Raw genomic sequence first — 22367 nt, 5'->3', positions numbered from 1 at the left:
AGGTCTAATTCAACTAGTACCAGCTGACTGATTAGTCTGAGCTGGGCTAATTCAACTAGTACCAGCTGACTGGTTAGTCTGGGCAGGTCTAATTCAACTAGTACCAGCTGACTGGTTAGTCTGAGCAGGGCTAATTCAACTAGTACCAGCTGACTGGTTAGTCTGAGCAGGGCTAATTCAACTAGTACCAGCTGACTGATTAGTCTGGGCAGGTCTAATTCAACTAGTACCAGCTGACTGGTTAGTCTGAGCAGGGCTAATTCAACTAGCACCAGCTGACTGGTTAGTCTGAGCAGGGCTAATTCAACTAGTACCAGCTGACTGATTAGTCTGGGCAGGTCTAATTCAACTAGTACCAGCTGACTGGTTAGTCTGAGCAGGGCTAATTCAACTAGCACCAGCTGACTGGTTAGTCTGAGCAGGGCTAATTCAACTAGTACCAGCTGACTGATTAGTCTGAGCTGGGCTAATTCAACTAGTACCAGCTGACTGGTTAGTCTGGGCAGGTCTAATTCAACTAGTACCAGCTGACTGGTTGGTCTGAGCAGGGCTAATTCAACTAGCACCAGCTGACTGGTTAGTCTGGGCAGGTCTAATTCAACTAGTACCAGCTGACTGATTAGTCTGAGCAGGGCTAATTCAACTAGTACCAGCTGACTGGTTAGTCTGAGCAGGGCTAATTTAACTAGGACCAGTTGATTGGTTCATCTGGGCAGTTCTAATTCAACTAGTACTAGCTGATTGGTTCATCTGGGAAGTTCTAATTCAGCTAGTACCAGCTGACTGGTTAGTCTGAGCAGGGCTAATTCAACTACCACCTAGCTGATTGGTTCATCTGGGCAGCTCTAATTCAACTAGTACTAGCTGACTGGTTCATCTGGGCAGGGCTAATTCAACTAATACCACTAGTACCAGCTGACTAGTTAGTCTGAACAGGACTAATTTAAGCACTATCAGATACTGATTTTGCAGGCATTTCCACAGTGTGCATTTCAAACGCATATGTCAGGAAGAGAAACTGCTGTAGAAACTCCATTCTAAATTCAGGCTCCATTATTTATGACCTCCTGGTACTGTAGAAACTCGCTGTAGAAATTCAAGCTCTGAGTTTCATGACCTCCAAGTCAAGCCCTGTATTCTTAGAATGTTTTGAGCAAAATTCTCAAACTTAAAATCCCCAAAATTAAGCATGTCATTCTGTAAAAAAAATTAACATTCAGTATTTTGTCACAAACCAGCAAGATGAATTTCAGTGATATGCTGTTACCAAAGAATCATATCTGATCTTATATATATATTCAGGGTTAGAGGCATATTTCTTTCAAAATTTTCAAGGTCCAAAATCATGTTTTTCAAGGTGCATTACTACATTAATTTTAAAGGACACATAAATGAAACTGCATGTAAACACAAGTCAATACTTACTATTACTCCATACCAGGAACATTTCTTGCAAACTTATTTTTAAAAAAAAACAAAAATAAAACATGAAGACAGTAGTATGATCATTGATATCTTTCCCATTAATATTAAACATCATACATCTGGGCATTAGAATAATGTAGTCACCAAACAAAGTTCATTTTACTCTGTCTACACTATCCTATTTACAAAGTCCAAATTGTTTTGGGTGAATTCTTCAGTTCTTGTAGCTTGTCACCAAGCTGTTTTTCAAGAGCTCCAAGTTTAGCAATTTTGTCCTTTTCACTTTCCCTCATTATTTTGATGCTATGATAAAGGAAATCTTTCTTTGCTTTCAATGCAGAATCATCATCAGCAGCTGTCTCAATGTTTTTTTCAGTACCTTCCTTTCATCTTTACTCATCCCCATAAACAAAAAAAGTAAAGATATTTGTTTTTTATATTATCGTTTATTAGATATTTTAATATTTGTCTTGGCTTAGCTGTATTCTATAGTTTTAGATTTATCTTGTTCATTACAATTATCATATGTCCTATTTCCACTCAATCCCAAATTATGACTATATACAGTTTCTATTTTCAAATTTGAAACTCTGTGCTCACAGACATACCTCATTCGTTGAAAATGATTTCATGTTGAAGGCTTCTTGTTTTGCCTGTATTAAGCATCATTACAAGAGCTTGGTTTTTTTCCTTCAGCTCCATGTGACTGTGGACACAAATCAATAAACTTTTGGCATAATTTGCATTTTGCATAGCTCTTCTGAGGAAGATCTCATAATCCAAAATTTATATTTTTCTTCATCTAGCCACTGAAGTTGGAATTGGCAACCAGCCATGTCGAAACAAATGATTCAAATTTAAACCACTGCTATGTCCGGGCTTCATACAATCGGAAGTTTAAAATGTATGACTGTGCAGTGGACAGTAGTGGGAAAATTTCCGTTCTGGCACAAACTTAGCCAGAGATTATTTTTTGGGGTTGTTTTTCCCACCTTTTTTTAAAAAATTCTAAAAATGAAAACTATTAATTTCTTTTGGTTTCATGAAAATCAAGGCTTTTCAAGGTACCCAGACAATATTTTGAATTTTCAAAAGTGTTTTCAAGGCCTTCAGGGAACAATTCATTTTTTAAGGTCCCTTACAGACCCTGTACATTTCTCCTGCACGAAAAATACTTATAAATAATACCAAAGAGTCATCATTTCTTAACATGAAGTGTATGTAACATCTTCAATGAAGTGTACATAAAATACAATTCTTGATTTAACAAATTAAGACATCTTCTGCTTCATGCCAAACCTGTCCAATCTTTCAAACTATTATTTTAAGTGACATCAACTCAAATACACAACTGTTTAAAATAATAAAAATATGTTCATAAAACAGAAGCATAGTGACCTTAGGTATTTAGATTTACACACTGGCCATTATTATCTACTTCAGTATCTGCTGTCCTGCCTTTTTAGGGACAGGTGCTTTGCCACCTTTACAAATAACAATGCAAAACTGATACTATTTTCAACTGAGGCTGCCATTATTTTGTACCCATGAGAAGTGTCTAAATGGTTGACGCGTGACATCATGCCACACTTTCTAATACTCGCTGCTGTTTTTGTGGCACTGTGATCTGACAAATGCTTGTCTTGTAGTTGGGACTAAGACGATTCCATTCCAGGTTCTTTTTCTGATTCCGATTTGTATCTCAAGCACCCTTTCTTCCAATGCACCTGACGACTAGTTCGTTTCATATCACCAGTCCTGGAGAACAAATTATTATGCACATTCAAGTGGTTCTTTGTGAAAACAGAAATAGAACCTAGTACAATGAATAATATCTATTAGAATAAGCCCAAAGTGTTTTGTATTATAAATGTCAGGTCTGGCACACAATGTCTTGTACGGTAATTCAGGACACATGGAAAATTTCATTGAACAGGTAGGAACTTATGTACCTTGCCCAAAGTTATGGAAATGTGACAGAAAGAATAAAAAATGTTCAGCAAATAAATGAAAGTCATCTATAGGCAATTAAATAAAATCTGAATTTGAAATCAGACAATAATCTGAACTACATGAATTAACATACTGCAAAAAAACAAAAATTTTATATGACAAAATAAAGTTCAATGCAGCAGAGTGTCATAAGTATTTTGATGCACCAACCCCACCCACCCACAATGCACGAAATCAAATGCTACTATTTTAAATCTCATGAAACATACCTGCCATATTCCCAGACAGTGTTGGGTTTCTTTTAAGATTCAAAAAAATATATTTTGGAGCCCCAAGGGTTGGAGGGGGTCAGTAAGCATGATCCATAAAGTGATGTCATCCAATTGAAAATAATCTCTCTATTCATATAAGCCTATTTAAAAATGTTAGGAAATTCAAATCTCAATATAAAATGCAAACTTGCCTTTTTTCAAAGGATTTAAAACACAAATAAAGAAATAGTTAGCATTGTCAAATTGTTGTTTGTTGTTGTTGTTGTGGGGTTTAACGCCATATTTCAGCACATGATAGGTTATGCATGGTGGCCAGTATTAATGGTGGAGGAAGAACCACCGACCCACGAGAAGCTACTGGCAAGCTTTCTCACATACCCATGTTAGCCAAATCCTAAACTCGAACGCACACAGACAGGTGAGATGGCAGTGATCCGTAATGGAGAACGCTTTAGACCACTCGGGGCCCCGCATTGTCAAATATCCTCACCATATATATGGACAAGCACTCACATAATCATGACCACACTGATACTAAATAAAACACGTAACAATACCTCTATGGTCAAACAAGACAGGATAAGCCAAACATATCTCTATGGTCAACAAGAAAGGATGAACTATGCATATTTCTATGATCAAATAAGACAAGCATAAGCAATGCACATCTCTATGATTAAACAAGACTCCCTTTCATCCAGCACGTCCTTTAAAAAAGTGAAGAAAAAAATACATTAACACTTATATTTACCTAGATAGCCATGCACATGGATGCAAAAGCGATTGTAGTATCAAGTTTTTGCCATGGTAGGCTTAAGAAAAAAGATAATATGGCCTTTGAAGTAAACTATGGAGTGCTTTCTATGTACTTATGTCACAAAAGACAAGAAAAAGATAAAATAAAAATAACAGACGCAACTATTACTGAGCAAGCTAATCGTAACTTTGGCAATCTAGTATTCAGTGGCTTTAAATGCTAGTCATATTTATGTATGGTTTCTTCAATATCAAGACAATATTCAAAACATTAAAACTGGTTTGAAATGACAACTTACTTTGTGACAAAAAGGATGCTATCTGCTTGACCAATGTCCACTTTATCTATATACCTTATCCAGGTATTTCCTTCATCTAGACTGTAAAACATGGGCAGCCCAGGATAGCCACAGGTCATCTCAAGTCTGCAGCCTTCCACCCTTTAAAAATCAAATGTAATACTCAAGGTTAGAAAACGGTGAACTATACTGTAGGCTTTGCAACAAATATCAGCAATGAATGTTAGAGTCTTCAAAGATACAAACAGATGAAGCTATCTGCCTGTTCAACAAAGGTCCAATACTTCCAACTGTGGACCAACATTTAACTTTTAACACAGAATCTATGACAAAAAAGAATTATCAAATTTGTACTTACTGATATGTCTGTGCATACTGTCATGTCTTAAACTATTTTCAACAATTCCTGGTACCTGAATCTAAATGAAATGGTCTTGAATCACAAAGCAGTACAAATACCTTGCACCAGGTGGGGGTATATGGTAAGCCACATTCATATCATTTAATCGCAACAGTTCCCTATGACCAAGGGCATTGGCAAACTTCTCCCAGTCGATTTTCTCCTGTGCCACCCTCTCTACTTTATTGTCAAGCTTTTCCCAGGGTGCCTTGTGCCAAGCTCGCTCAGCCAATGCCAGTAGCCGTGGGAAAATCATGTAGTCCATCTGATCTGGCTGACGCACTAGCTCACTCCACAGCTGTCCCTGCATACCTATAGCATAAAGATACCTTTATAATTGTAAACTTCTAAATTACAATAACTTTCTTTGTTGTAAAGTGCTGTGTATAAAATGAAAATATTTGAATCTTTTGGACAAATACAGTTTTGTAGATACAAACACATATAGTCAAAATAAACTTGTACCCTCCAACACATGTATCTTAGAAATGGTCATGACTAATTTAATTTGAGCATTATTTTTTCTGCCCCACGCCCCCGATGTTCATGTACAAACATTTATTCTAACAAGGTAGATATTTGAATGCTAATATATTGTGGCATTATCCACCATTTAGGGTTGTACAAAAGTTCTGTTTCACTAAACATCTGGATATTTCTTCCTCATATTATAACATGCTACTTGGGATCCATAACTGCCGATTAATTTATGTATTTAACCACTGTATAATGCATATGCCTGTAGGCATGTATGTGTACACGTGTTGGGGTGGGTGGGTTAGATTGGTACATAAAGTGCCAATATAAAAAAAAACAGAATTAATCTATCCACATGTCTACCTTTGATGGATCCACATGTCTACCTTTGATGGATCCACATCTCTACATTTGATGGATCCACATGTCTACCTTTGATGGATCCACATGTCTACATTTGATGGATCCACATGTCTACCTTTGATGGATCCACATGTCTACCTTTGATGGATCCACATGTCTACATTTGATGGATCCACATGTCTACCTTTGATGGATCCACATGTCTACATTTGATGGATCCACATGTCTACATTTGATGGATCCACATGTCTACCTTTGATGGATCCACATGTCTACATTTGATGGATCCACATGTCTACCTTTGATGGATCCACATGTCTACATTTGATGGATCCATGTCTTAAGCTGACACAGTTCATTATTGACCACTAAAGATAAAAACCTGACATCTAGCTTATAAACACCTAAGTTTGTGTTCATTCCTAACGTAGTTCCAACCAAGTTGACTCCACCTGATGTATGGGTTTGCCTTCAGTGTTAACACAGCATGTTACTATTCACATGATGCAGGCAGAGGCAGCTCACATACTGTCAAAATTGCATATGTTATGCATATGCTTGTGGATGAATAGGCATGAATTTCTATTTCCAAATAATGTTTACACTATGGAGTATATAGTCAAGAATCGGATATATTCTCATATTTTATGAGATCTGTGCTGGATTTCAATAATGGAAAATTCCACTCATGTACATGTATATAGATGTCTATGTGCTGCACAGACACTGAACCAAGCTGACTCCACAAGATGTCTGGGGTTTGCCTTCAGTATTACACAATGTATGTTACCATTAACACTATGCAGGTAGAGGAAATGCTTATACTATTAAATAGCACTTGTAAAGGTTGGTTACTAGTCTAGTCCTGATATATACTTCTACAATATTTCCTTAAAATATCATCATCAGTTCAAACATTATAAAGGCCCCGAGTGGTCTAAAGTGCTCGCCATCAGATCCCTGTCATCTCACCTCTGCGTGGGTTTGAGTCTCGGGCACAGCCAATGTGGATAGGTGGGAAAGCTTGCCGGTAGCTTCTCGTGGGTCGGTGGTTCTTTCCGGGGTTTTTCTGGGTTTCTTCCTCCATCGTTAATACTGGCCGCATTTATAGCCTATCTTGTGCTGAAAATGACGTTAAACCCTATAACAATAACAACAACAACATCAAACATTATATTATGGACTATTATATAGTCACAGAATTATATTTTCCTTTGCTATGACCTTGATCATGAGACGTGGGGCAGGGCTATGATATGTGACACACTATCTTGTCATAATATATAATTAGATACAGTTTAATGCAAATCTCCCCAGCCATTATATAGCTATGGGCTGAAGAAGCAAATCTTAACAGAGGATGGATGGATGGATGGATCGATAAACAGAGAAGGCCATAACATAACATACGCTGCTTAAGACAGACATATAAAATGAGACTTCAAAGACCAAACAAAAAAATATTTGTTTCCAGTTAGACAACCATGTTTCTCAATGCCGACCCTACTACCTTTCCCCCAGGGTTAAAAAACAAACAAAACAAACCCAACAAAACAAAACAAAAATCACATTAAATATATATAATGTTTAAACACACCCCCCCAATTTTAAAACCAGTGCAATAGAAAACACAAGGTTTTTCCTTGGCCTAATAATTAATAATCATCGTCCATAGTTTTGAAGATCATAGTTATTAGAACCGTATAATAGTTTCAACTTGTAAATCAGAAAAGAGACCAAAATACAGTTATTTGCATTATTAAGCTGCCTCAGTGTGGGACTATTTACTTACATTCCACACTATTGTTTTTTCTTCTTCTTTTACATGAAACTTTCCTATCATTTAAGACCAGTTTATAAGATTCTGTGTTAGAATATTAACTCTTTAAAAATTTAATTCATCCAGATCAACTGTAATTTCCATAAAACATGAACCTTGTATAAGTTGTCAGAGCTTCCTTAGCAATAAACATAACGTCAATAACATTTTAATAAGGACAAGAGTTGTGGTTTTATGACGACATTCCTTACCTACGATGTTTTCGGGGTGTTTAAGGGTATCTTGGTCATCCTCAGATTGTTCTATAAAATCTGCAGGAAGAACATCCCCTGTAAGCTTTACATCTGCATTTGCATAGATGTTATCAGGCATGAAGCTGAAGGTCTTGTGGGTGTCAATGTAGCGGGCCGCCCAATAGAGTCCTCACTCTTCTGGATCAGGCTCGTAAGGGTGATCAAAGTACAGGTGTGTCCCTTGCGACATCACCACCTGGAAACATCCAGTGGAAGGGTTTGAAATGTACCGAAACATACAAAAAGGATTAAATCTGAAACAAAATCCCTTAAAGACCCTGGTCACAAGACATCTGTCATGAAAAAACAAGCAATCTAATGATCAATCAATGCTACATTCTTAAGTGCTATGATATCACCCTTTTCATTCCCTGCTACTAATTATATAGTTATAGCATTTGGTGCTCTTTCACTCCCTGTAATTGTTTGTATAGTTGTAGGATGGGGTGCCATTATCATTCCCTGTATAGTTGTAGGACAGGGTACCATTTTCATTTCCCTGTATAGTTGTAGGATGGGGTGCCATTTTCATTCACTGTATAGTTGTAGCATGGGGTGCCATTTTCATTCCCTGTATAGTTGAAGGATGGGGTGCCATTTTCTTTCCCTATATAGTTGTAGGACTGGTGGGTGCCATTTTCTTTCCCTGCATAGTTGTAGGATGGGGTGCCATTTTCATTCCCTGTATAGCTGTAGGATGGGGTGCCATTTTCTTTCCCTGTATAGTTAGTTGTAGGATTAGGAAGTTTCAAAGATATGAGTCAAGAGGATGGAGAAACAAACCATGGGATAATGGTTGGGATGTAGGCATTTTCATTCATAAAAAATTCACAGTTTAATGTCAAGAAAATATATTTAGGGCTATTGAGTTGTAAAGATAAAACCATACTGGTATCAATCCTCCATAGATCCACCACTAGGAGTAAGGTTGAAATGAAAGTTCTGCAACAAACTACAATCTTCATATTTTACATTACTTACAAAAAGTCTACATGCAGTGGTGCTCAAGGAGTTAAGAGAATTAAACATAAACATATGGACAGGACCTCAATATCCATAAACTGAACTTAAACGCTGGAGATAATTATACACCTAATGTTTCTCAGCTTAATACCTTGTATCCATGGTTTGCCAGCCTGTATGCACATCCTGCTAGCCCAGATTCCCAGACATTCTGCCAGGCATACACAAACACCTCCTTGTTTTTAAAATGGGTTCTCTTTACTGGCTGTTTAAGAGCTTCATCATGGATGACTCCATCTTGCCAGGCCCCTAGATCCAGATCATGCTGGGCCACTATACTGGCAGCTTTGGTAACAAAATACTCCAATATGTGGTCAAATGATGTGACCTTTTTGGTTTCAACAAGTTTCTGGCATGCAGGGGAGCCTCTCCATGATTCACAGGGCACTTCATCACCACCTATGTGGAAAATCCTAAGGGGATTTATATCCTTATGCATGTTTTTGATCTCTGCCACAACCTTGTCTACAAACCTATACACAGACTCTAGGCCTGGGTTAATGATATTGTCTTTAAACATCTGGACAGACCGTGAGTAACTTGACCCACATTCTGTGTCAGCAAGAAGAAACTCTTCTGCCTTAGAGTCTTTCTTCCCATAGTTGAAGTAACGAGCCTTCATAGCACATATTGCTGCATAACTATGTCCTGGAAGATCTATTTCAGGGATGACTTCAATATGCCGCTGTTTTGCATAAAGTACTATTTCTCTATAGTCACTAACAGTGTAATGACCTGTCCCTGAAGTGTCAAAGTTTGGTCCTGATCCAAGTAAAGGCAAGAGACAGTAATTCTCACTGTTACTGTGGCCACGTCGGGCTCCTACCTAGAAAGAGATATTAATTCTCTCAGTTACTGTGGCTATATCGGGATCTGACTAAGAAAGAAACAGTAATTCTGTTACTTTGACTAAATCAGGCTCCAACCCAGAAAGAAAAATACTGCTCTAGTATTAAAATGTTTATTGTTTTGCACAGCATACAAATATATTTGCCAAATATTTATGTACAGGTACATTATTTAACTGCTTTAATTAGTAAATTTGTATATTGTTGCTACTTCTCCCAGACACAGCACATTTTCCTTAAGATGTTAACATGAATATAAAGTTATTGACCTTTCAAGTTTCCTATCCCTTTTGTTAGAAGGCATTAAGTTTTTCTCTTATTTCTATAATGCACAATCAAGCTAAAAACTTGAAATGCCTCATAATAAACTTGTTATTTATCAAGCCTCACTACTGCTGCTAGAGAAAGATGACTCATGCATAAATTCACTGTCTCACCTCTGTCTGCGTGGGTTCGAGTCTAGGATTCGGCTAATGTGGGTACGTGAGAAAGCTTGCCAGTAGCTTCTCGTGGGTCAGTGGTTCTTCCCGGGGTTTTCCTGGGTTCTTCCTCCACCATTAATACTGGCCGCCATGCATAGCCTAGCGTGTGCTGAAAAATGGCATTAAACCCTACAACAACAACATAAACTCAATGTACCACCAATGATGTCACTGTGGTCTTACTAACAAATAACATCTGGAACACTGACTTTTGACCTTAACAATGCAACTGCTTTTATGTAACTCCTGTTGTGTGTCAAATCTGGTAATTACCCATTTGCCAATTATATACAGCCACTTCAATGAACTTTCAACAGATTAAAAAATTAACCCGCAAACTGATTCACCCTGTGGCCTTAATCTTTGACTCACTGACTCGCTATCCTTAAGGATGTTCCATGTACAGTGGTGAATAAAGTTCAAGCCTGAGGTCTGTCTAAAGAAACATGATGTAATGGGCCTTCTGACCTCCAAAGTTCAAATCATATTACATATTCCATACAACTTCTTTGCAATATATGAAAACAAAAATAATTATCAATAGTAACAGTAGATACTGCCTGATTCAAAATCTGAGATCACTGACAATCAGCCTCAGATCTAAAATTGCTCCGTTTCTCCTTGACCTCTGCCCCAGTTTCCCATTCTCCACCCCAACACAGTTTTGAGCAAAGTCAAATGATGATCTACTGATGCAAACAAAAAGACTTACACTATAAAACATTACACTATAAAATATTACACTATAAATCATTACAAACATTACACTATAAAACATTACACAAAGATATGACATAAAATATTTTGCCACATAGATAAACAATGTGACTGATTTGTTTTACATTATGTGACCTTCATCATAAATGAAATAAAATACTAAACATCAAGGACTGTCGGTAGCAATATGTCTCTTATCTTCTACCTTTATATGCAAACTGGCTGAAAACAAATTTAGTAATAAAGAACCTCAGTCTAACCTCAGTCAGCTCCTCTAGCCCTGGAATCTCAAGTCGCCAGCCCTCATCGTCACTCAGGTGGAAATGGAACTTGTTCATCTTGTACATGGCCATTACCTCCAGCAGTTTCAATACTTGCTCCTTACTATGAAAATTACGTGAGACATCCAAGTGCATCCCACGGTATGGATAACGTGGAGAATCTATGACAGAGGCTTGTGGAATAAAGCCTGTTGATGCATCATGCAGACTAAGTAGAGTCTGAATGCCATAGAAAACTCCTGGTTCTCCATAACCAGTGATGGTGATGATCTGTTGATTTGAATCTACTTCTAGCCTGTAAGATTCAGGTGTTTGTGACATACTGAATTGAGAAACATCGACTACACCCAGCTTCAACACTATAACAGAGGAATTTTCACCAGAGTTGTCTCCCTTGATTGGAAGGCCTAGTTTATCTGAAAAATTACATTTCTTTATTTCTAAAAGCAACATATTGCCAGGGTAGACTTAGTAAATATATGCTGAATTTAATAACAAACATAATAAAGACAAGATGTTATGCTTGTTGATCTGGCAGAAAATGTATGCAAAAGATCACGCCAATCTGGTTTGTCTCCTTTCTCAGGAATAGTTTGACCTACAGGAAAATGATGAGCAAAAAGAACAAACAAACCACATTAAAAGATTTGAATTATTATAGATTAAAGTTTAATACAAACTGATTATGAGTGTATGAAACATGATACAAATTTCCAATTAACAAATTTGTTTATAATCTCAGGTAAAAACAGTGGCGTCGCTAGGGGGGTGCGGACCGCACCGGGTGACACCATCTCAGAGGGATGACACCAAAATGAAAAATTGCAAATTTTACAGAGCACACATTGCTCGGTCTAGTCAGATTTCATAAGTGGATAACCGATCATAGTTAAATACATGACTAGCAGGCACAGCAGTGGCGTCGCTAGGGGGATGCAGGGGGTGCGGACTGCACTGGGTGACACCATCAGAGGGGGTGACACCAAAATGACATTACTAAGGATTCTGTATGGTCTGTTACAGAAGGAGGACCATGGGGGTGACACCATGAGCTATCACACTGGGTGACACCAACCCGAGTGACGCCACTGGGTAAAAATACATTAAACATCCTGTTTTTAAAATGCACTCAATATGTGTTTGAAAGCCAGCAAATAGCTTTGCTGAAAAACATCCTTCCAAATAAAATCTAAAATTTTTCTAAAACTATCATTTATTTTCAGAATTGTATAATACACTTTTATTTACCTGCTAAGTAGTTTGCCTCATTGAGCAATTCCTCATTTGCAACGATTACCCACTGTCCCTTCTTTAAGCTAACATTGCTTTTGTCCACATGGATGTGTAGAGGTGTTGGAATTATGGGTTTACCTGTTGCATCTCCAAGATCAACTGCCACATTACCATTTTGTAATCTCTTTTCTACAGTGAAAGGATTATACTGGTCATACCGCTTAGAACCATTATCCATGACATAGTCAAATCTTTTCCATTTACATGGCAAGTCAAAAGGCTGAACAAATTTCATTTCCTCATCAACAGTGCATTTGATTAAAACTGGCTTTAAACCAGGTGCTGTCATATACCAGTTTGGCATTGCATCTGTTTTAGCCACAGAATAGTACTGTGCTTGATGGCAGATATCTACTGAATCACCCTGCTTTAAAGTCTTAAAATCCTTTGTTGGCTCTAATTTGAACAAGCAACCATTTATATGAGAGAATTTCACCCCATATTTATCTAGTGTGCAGCCAAATGGGTCTGGTAATCGGCCTGGCTCAATCATGCGAATATGACAAAAGTAGATGGCCCAATGTGGGGTATGTTGGATAGGAATAGAAGCATTATTTGTCAGGGTAATGCTGGCATAAAAAACCTTTCTCCCTCCCTTCAAGTTGTCTATAACTTGGTACTTGATGCCAAGGGTCTCCCCAAAGGTATCCAAAGTAGACTGATCCATTACTGTTGTGGCATAACTACAAGAAGAAAATAGATATGCATGACTGTGAACACAAACAGGAAGTCAATCATTATTTTGGTTTTATGTCATGTAATTTATAATCTATATAGTCATTAGTGGTAGAACTACATGACTGCAACCTTCTTTTTCATATTTCCAGTTTCCATGAAAACGATAGATGACATTTTCACACAGTTAAGAAGCACATTTAGTTATATTTCAATTAGCATTCATGTATGAAAGAACAACCAATAATCATTTATTGGCAATCAAATATTGTATCTAATTTAATATTTGAGATTTAGTATATTTCATTATGCATCATAGATCAAATATACAAATACTTGACACTTGTCTTACAGCATACATATACCAATAACTATATACATCTATACGAATAGGTCACATGACATTATGTATGGATGGCTAAAATATCAAAGACAAGGAACACAGCCATATACATTATATATACTAGCTTATAAGTTGAGTCGAACTGCAAACAACAAAAATGTGATATGCCATCACATCATGTGCCTGCAGATCAGGGTCTATGTTTGTTCTACTGATTACTCCAAACAATCTGCACTGACCTGGATCTGCTGGCACATTATAAGATGGCAGGTTTGGGTCTATGCAGTTTGCAGCTGGACTTGTCTTATAAGCGAATATACATGGTAATACAAACTATAAAGACATGATATCAAATATATCCACAACAACTGCTTCAAAATTATTCGCTGATGAAAGATACTTCATTGACCTATAATTAGATAACAAATATATCCACAACTGCTTCAAAATTATTTGCTGATGAAAGATACTTCAATGACCTATAATCAGATAATAAAGGTCACTTAATAATAGCAGTGCTGTAAATTTTTAAGCAATTCAAAATAAGATCAAATTTGTTTATCATCTCTAATTGAAAACTATCAAATCTGTCAGACTTTTGCAGTGGATTTTAATTTAAAATATAAAATTTACCCAATATCATATGAATGGCTGGGTAGGTGGGTTGTTTATTTTTAACAACAAATTTTCAAGACTGAGCATCAGCCTCTCTATTAGCAGGTCAATATAAACTGCACAAAGGGAACAAGATGCATGTAAATTTCAATCTGCTTGTGTAAACTAAAAATTAAGTCTTGGTAGTGTGAAAGCTATTAATTATTCTGTTGTTATGAAAATGTCTGCTATGTAATTTATTATAATTAAATCATTTTAATACATTCAGAATAAATCCATGTCAACAGTAATCATGGTTTCTCAAACAGAACTTTTATATTTCCAGAAAATAAGCACATAGATTTAAAAGAAAAAAGACTATATAGTACACATGCTCTTTAAACAACATGAAAATCATAGTTACAGATTTCACAATAAGCAACTGAAATACAAAAAAAAACATAATTAGAAGTGTTAAGCATAATGGAATGACCAGCTGATGGGTGTCTGATATAATATTTTAATCTGTTTCCCTCTACTTTTTCTAAGATTATAAAACTGAATGAAGAAACCTGAATAATTAAAAAAAGAACAACATGTTCTGCTTAAGAAATCAGTCTTCCCATATAACAATGTTAACTAGAGCTATGAGTGATGGCTGTACCAGATGGCACTGCTCACCACAATTTACTCGATGCTGCCATAAATAGAATCTGTGAAACAAATGTGAGGAGAATCATATGATATGATTTTCTGGTTATATGTTTTCATTTGCACTGCTTGTCAAAAGTCATCTACTGAAGACAAAAAACTGTAAACAAGTGATTACAAAAATGCTGCAGAATAGAAAAGAGACGTTAACAGATAAGTGAAAATTTGCTATCTCTATGTACCAAAAATGTACTGTTAGTCAAAATCTGCCACAATGCTACAAGACTAAATGAAGCATTTAAATGAGCAAGGAAATGTAGAGTATTTGAAAACCTTTGTAAAGGTAGAATAAAATGGATGAATGAGCTGATCATACACTTTAGTGGGTTGTGAAACAAAACTAAATGCAAATATTAAAAGAAATTTCAAGTATCGTTAATACTTTCGCACCAACTAATGTTTACACAAAAGTGTACAAAGAAAGCTCCATTTCTGTTGGTTTCAGAAACAATCAGTTTGGAGCCCCCTTATTGTGTGAAGAAAATAGAACAATGTAGCTTGGTGTAGGCAAAAGTTACACTGAGTTTTAGTGACTAGAGAATTGTAATTTTTGTTTTTCAAATGAAACTCAGGTGGTCATTGAAAATGACCGCTGAGTGTATATCTGTAACAGTCTTGATGAAGCTTACCGACTAGAATGCGTCCAACTTTAGGTGATAGGTGACATGAGCAAAATTTTGACCATGTTGTGGGGCTGTATTAAGTTGGAAACTTTTGATGATCTGGGTGAAAATATTAACCTAAGAAGTACATCCAGATCACGGATGCTGATTTAGCATGCAGTTCTAATTTGCAAAAAAACAAATTATATAGAATGAATTTAGGAAAAATATCAGCATGCATTTCTATAAAAAAAAGTTTAGTAAAATACTAGAATATACTTCATCTTTCAACAGAGATAACACTACCATTTTCATTTCAATATCCTTTTCTATACTATAATTAATATGCAGTTGACAATATAACATATCATACTCAAACTAGTATATTTTGACGAAAAATTGAACAAAAGCATTAAAATTATCAGACCAATTCATATAGATGAAAATAATGCATTGAACCTGCTTTCAAGATTTTTTTTTTCTCTGTTAGTAATTATATTATTGTTCAATAAAATAAACTACTTCAATTTTGCACAAATGTGTTTGAGCTGCTCTAAAATTATTTCGCCTTTTAACTGGCAATGCAAGATAAACAGTTTTACATTATTTGATTTGTATACAAAACGCCATTGTCTCACATACAATTGGAGCTTGTTTCCTTAAATGCCGTTTTGAACAGCTGAACGTACCTGGGAAATAACAGTACTGTATTTTAAACAACTGCAAATTTCACACTTAAATTGAAGACGAAACTTAAAAGTATTTCACATGGTCCCAATCAGCTCGGTCAAAATTCGCCTTCACCCTTAGTTTGGGTCTATTTTTAGGGTTGGGCTTAATCGCTGCGTCCCGTTACAAACTATTAAAATGATTATGTATACGTTATTCAGAATTTAGAAAATGTGAAAAGTTAATTACATGTGGTATATAAAAAATCTGTTAAATGCTAAACAGAGCTGCGGTGTTGTCTTTTAATTCTTTGATAATTATACTTCTCAATATAAAATTAACTTTCGTGGTAACGACTAACGGGTCGTTTCGTCCCAAATAAAGATCGTCCCGGGTGGGTATAAAGTGTGATAAGGACGCCTTTTCGTGAAAAGACCGGTCCTTTTCGCAGACGGCATGTTTTTACTAACAGTTTAAATCAATGTTTCAGTTCCGCAAATGGAATTATTTTGTGTAGTAACTCATTTTATATGGCCTTTAATATATCTTTTTAAAAAATATAAAGTGTTTAAAATGGATCCCTTTCGCTAAACGGGTCCTTTTCGCGAAAAGGAATTTCCATTTGTGAAAAGAACTCATTATGTTTTTACTAACAGTATCAATCAAAATTTATATATACCAACTGAAATTTTTTGTGTTGTAACTAATTTTAAATATCATTTAATACATCTTTCTTAATATATGCAATGGGTCCTTTTCGCTAAATGGGTTCTTTTCACGAAACGGACTTACCATCTGCAAAATGGACCCAGTACGTCTTGACTAAAAGTTTGGATCAATATTTCTATTTCACGAATGAAAATAATTTGTGTCTTAACTCATTTTATATAACATTTCATATTTCTTTTTAAGGCAAAATGTTAGAAATGGGTCCTTTACGTGAAAAGGACCCAGTACTTTTTACTGAGTTCCAATTAATATTTTCTCTTTCCCGAATTAAATCATTTTGTGTATTTACTGTTTTAGCATTGTATACAGACTTCTTTCTTTTAATCCAATATTATATTAATCTAAAAAAAAATTGTCTATCACGGAACGGACATGAACTCTGGGTTCTGTTGTTTGCAGATTTTCCTGGTAACATTATAAATTATTTAGATAATACAAAAAAGATGATTCATCAGTCAAACCAAATAATCGGTAGTGGGGGTGGGGTGGGAGTTGATGGATATTCATTTTGTCGCAAAGTAAATGGACTTTAAAGCTAAATTTTAAAGTTGTCCTGATAATTTTTCAGATTCATTGTAACCTGTATTTACATAGTCTTATTTGTCATCGTGAAAAGTCATGCATTTCTTTGGAAAGAAATTACATTTATTTTTGTTAAGTACCTAGGGTAATTTGTTAATAACTCAATGTTAATGACATATGAACAGTATTATTTCTCAAATGAAAATATCAACAATAAATTGAAATTACATTCATTCTCCCATTTTCACTAGACAAGGTTCCGATAAGGGTGACCCTACCTACACCTTGGTGGATCGAGCGGATATTTTAGTGAGTTGTCCTAGCGACATCTATTGTATTTCAACAGCTGCATCCCTTAGCATGTAATTACAACTAGCCAATAGCGCCTAACAGCGGTTCATTGTATATCGGCCGAAAATGGTGGAGGCAATTGACTGTAAAAGGATCCTTTGTAAGTTTAACATCGAAATAATGATTACGTACTAGAGAGATGTCATTACAGGTGTATTTGCTTATTTATGAAATCCTATCAGGTTATGTGCTCCCCTTGTCTCGAACTTGAAGGAATAGTATTCAAATTTGAACAACTTAATCTCGATTGGATGCGGTGGTTTGCTAGCGAAGATGTCATTCTCCTAAATTTGATTAACGAAAAATTGCATACCAAATATAACTTTAAGTTGAATTTCTTCACTGTAACCAAAACTAAAGAGACACGTCTAAAGAGACACTTTGGAAATGGAGTAACGGTAAACAGTTCATAAGTATCACAGTGAATATTTGTCAAACGTTTATTTCTTTAAAAATTTTCAGAGATTACAATGACGATTGTTGTTTGAGTAATAACAACGTAGTGAGGTATTAAAATATGTTTGTATGCTATTGTGGTTTTGTTATACTGTTTGATAGATTTGTGCATTTGTTTTGTTTTGCCATAGTAGTCAATTTTGTTATCAACTCGTGTTTTATTTTATTTATTATTTGGTTTGACACGAGGTTTGAAGAAAAACGTGATATAATTTCAGGCGTGTCAGTAGTCAATCACTACAAATTGATCTTCAAAAATCTGTTATTTGTAAACCTGTATGCAAATTGTTACAGGAACTTAGGATACGTAACTAAATTTCACTTTGTTTTCTTTCAAGCCATATTGTTATGCCTTGGTATAATTTGGGTCATGGTCTACCGCATTATATCTGGAATCACTTTGGAATAAAGTGTGTTTTAATGAACGAGAGCTATATATACTGTGCACGTATGTACATAATGTTGGTAGATCTACTGCAATTTAGCAAAGTTAATACAAGAACATGTTAGTTCATGCAAATAAAGTCGTGTTTGTCACACATTGTTTTCCTTCTTGACAACGGTAATGTTAGAAAGAAAAAAATGGAGATCTACTTGCTGGTCAAGAGACTTTGTGGATCAGTTCGTTGACGAAAATACCAATAAATTAAAACAATTTGAGAAAAAATTATTTGTCAAAAGAGTCATTCCTTTACTTTGAAACCAATAATATTAAGTTTGCACTAACTTTACTGGTCATGTAAACGAGTCACCATATTGGACCTTTTATCATTAACATACTTACATGTATTCAGGTCTTTATAAAAACTTATGCATACATTTTCAATTTCTTCTTTTCACGAATTTAATTAATATGGACGATATACACGATGATTTTCACTATTTCTTTGTCTGTCCTTTTCTTTACAGAGTAAGCTGTAAACTCTTTCGTTTTATTGTTGTACTAATGTTCCTTTTTTTTTTTTTAACAAGACGACATATCAAAGGTATTTCATAATTTAACAATTAGATACACAGAAGACATATTTACCACGAAACAGCAAACATTATAAACATTTCAGTGCCAACGGTAACAACAAATTAAAAGACAATACATCAGCAAGTAACATGCAAATATATTTTTTATACGTATGAATATTATTTATAACACATCACAGAAGGTAGATAACGATGGCGGTAATGTAAGAGAAAAAACAACGTTAGTAGCTGCATTGTAAACGTTTGAGAATCAGTTTTTGATACGGGTTCGCAACTTTGTTACCCAATGACTTTGCTCCATTTGTTCACGCCACTACAGCGTGTATGATTGCCGAGCGCACACAAACATGGATCTGGTCTCGGCGAAGCGTACCCTCAAGACTGCTCATTGAGAGCCTCACTCCAGCATTGATCTGCTGTGGAATTCCCAGAACAAAATCACAAGATTGACAGGTGTTGTGAAGGACAGATTAGCTTAAACAAGTTTGATCCCACGTGCCTATAATTCAGAGAGGGACATTTTGATCCCACGTGCCTATAATTCAGAGAGGGACATAATGTTTTCAGATTAAGGGTAACAACAGTCAGTTTACCATGGCAGATGTAAAAACGACACAAATTATTGTTCGTTGACGTGCTAATAATTTGAGACACAGAAATTGCCATCCCAATATAACAGCTAAGATAATGGTATGTTAATGTGTGTGCGACCATATACGATCTTTAGCATAGGTAATACGAAACATACACTATGTGCATCAATATTTTTTTTAAAAAACCTTTGGTACATGACTGTAAGTAGTGAAGGGGGATACCCTACGTACAATGGGGAAAATGCATTACAGAACCCCCTGGGACACTCTACGGACAAGATTTATATGGACAATGGAAATCTCAGTCAAAAACACATTGGGACTATATAGGGACAAAAGGTTGGGGTTATATACGGACAATATGAATGGGACGTCACAGTACTGAAGATTGGTAACAATATAGCAAGGGGTTGACCTCAATCGGGACCAAAGAGCGGGGAAAAAAAACCATAGAATGTTTTGGCAGGACATAGACATATATAACATATACAATATACAACATACAAACACAAACAACTATACAACTGACAAAAAATATTTAGGCAAGAAAGCAAATCTTTTCGAGGCATATGAGTGGCCCTGAAAAGGGCCTTTGGGTTTATGTTAACATCATTCCGTTAATATAATGGCCACGCATAGGTCTTCTTCTCTTCCTCAAACTTCTTCTGACTTCTGGACCGTAGATGAGAACTCGCTTCAAACAGCCTTGTCTCTCCACATAAATTCTTATTTTCCAAACGCTCGTATCGGTGATCCGGATAATTGTCCATGATGATCTCACATACATGGGCAAGTCCGTAGGGAACAGCATCGATGATACGAAAGTAGATGATTATACGTTTGTCCGCATCTTGTGGCGAGAACAGGTGAAAGGAATGAAATGAACTGTGGTTATTTATAGTGGAAGAGCGGATCGAAATGGATTGAGTTTATTCACCAATCCTAACACGCGTTACAAAATTCAGTCACAGTGTGGAGTCTGTTTTCCAATCCGAAGAGAGCGGTCTGTGACGTCACAGTCCTTATATAGGTGCGCTAACGTCTGTGCGCAATCAATCCATGCGACAGAGTTTTCAAACATGACAGAAATTAAGAAGACGATGAAATGGGGTGCACCAGCCGTGGAGACGAGAAGCGATGGCATAGAAGCGGCTACCAAAGTCAACACAGTCTTACTTCCAGAAGAGCCCGATTTTAATTGGGATTTAGTGGATTTTCTCTCTTCTTCGTAAGAATTTGTTCCGGTACCAGCACTTCGCCATCTTCTCCTTCTTTACCACAAGTCAAGGATTTTAAATAGAGACAGAAAGAAGAATTGGATAATATTTTTACAACAGCAGAAAGAAACAGAACAAGCTTTTCTCCTTCAACAGCAGCAGCTAGAAGAAGAAATAGCTAGAAGGAAACGACAGGAAGAAGAAGCAGCAGCAGGGAAGAAACAAGGTCTAGGAGAGAAGGAGGACACTGAAAGTCAAACGGTGACAGTACTCTTAGGCATTGTGGCAGAGTTAAGGAGTCTGAAACAAATGTATCAGACTTCTTTAATTCGACCCAAGAGAAGAAGACCTTCCCGAGCCAAACAACCCAACCTTGTTACTACGCCTGCGATACCACCCCTAGTGATTTCTACCAAATCATCATCGACAGGGGCCAGTCCAGAAGTAGGCCTTGGCCGTGGCAAAGGCTTAAGGCAGTTAAAGCGGATTACGTAACGTTCCTGAATTTGTATTTATAAAAAAAAAACAAATATACAACGATCTTTTTCAGGACCACCCACTTCTCTTGTAAAGAGATATCCTTCATTTTGCCAAAACCAGTTAAAACTCAAAATCCCTATTTTTACCCATGATGTACGTGTGTGAGTGAGTGCGTGAGTGTAGATCCATATTCTAAAAAAATCAAAACCAAGAGACACTTACATTTTCTGTCTGGTCTATTCTGGTACAAATTTTACAATCAAATTCACAACACAACACAACCCTTTAAAAAGTTCATAGAGTTCTTCTGTATCTTTGTTCACTCTCTGTTTTTTTAATTTTTTCACTTTCACAGATTTTTCCTCCTCTTCTTCCTCACTTTCTCCTCGTCTCCTTTTCTTCTCCTTTTTCTCTTTTTGGACGTGTCTGGGTTCTTCCTTTGGGGAGGGTACCTCTTCTTCCTGCACTGAACCCCTATCTTCCTCTTGCTACTGTTGTTTCTTAGGGCATTCTGAAGACCAATGTACTTTCTTTTGACAATGATAACAGGTATCTTGACTTTTGTCTCTTCTGACACCTGTTTTGCTTTTTTGACGGTCTGGACACTCTGAAGACCAATGTCCTTTCTTCTTACAGATATAGCAAGTACCTTGACTTTTATCTCGGCAGGAGGGAGTAGTCCATTGGCTTGTCTGAAGAAAACTTTCTTATGACACCTCGTAAAGCTCTGATCAGAAGTTCGATCTGTGTTGGCTCTTACATCGTTCTGGTCAGTTTGAGAGTGA

General features: G+C 36.3%; 1 protein-coding gene across 1 annotated transcript; it reads right to left on the bottom strand.

The window, feature by feature from the left end:
- Positions 1 to 491: 491 nt before the first annotated feature.
- On the bottom strand, positions 492 to 16640 carry LOC149788629 (uncharacterized). The gene is given in 8 exon segments (XM_089974716.1): positions 492 to 3183; positions 4706 to 4846; positions 5165 to 5417; positions 7977 to 8214; positions 9133 to 9867; positions 11349 to 11785; positions 12618 to 13345; positions 16506 to 16640. Coding segments are annotated over 7 exon segments (2619 nt in total). The 5' UTR covers positions 13330 to 13345; positions 16506 to 16640; the 3' UTR covers positions 492 to 3080.
- Positions 16641 to 22367: the final 5727 nt, after the last annotated feature.

Source organism: Sinohyriopsis cumingii, chromosome 11 (genome assembly GCF_028554795.1).
Source record: "Sinohyriopsis cumingii isolate HCF-2022 chromosome 11, ASM2855479v2, whole genome shotgun sequence".
NCBI lineage: Eukaryota > Metazoa > Mollusca > Bivalvia > Unionida > Unionidae > Sinohyriopsis > Sinohyriopsis cumingii.
This window is presented reverse-complemented; position numbering and strand designations above follow the sequence as displayed.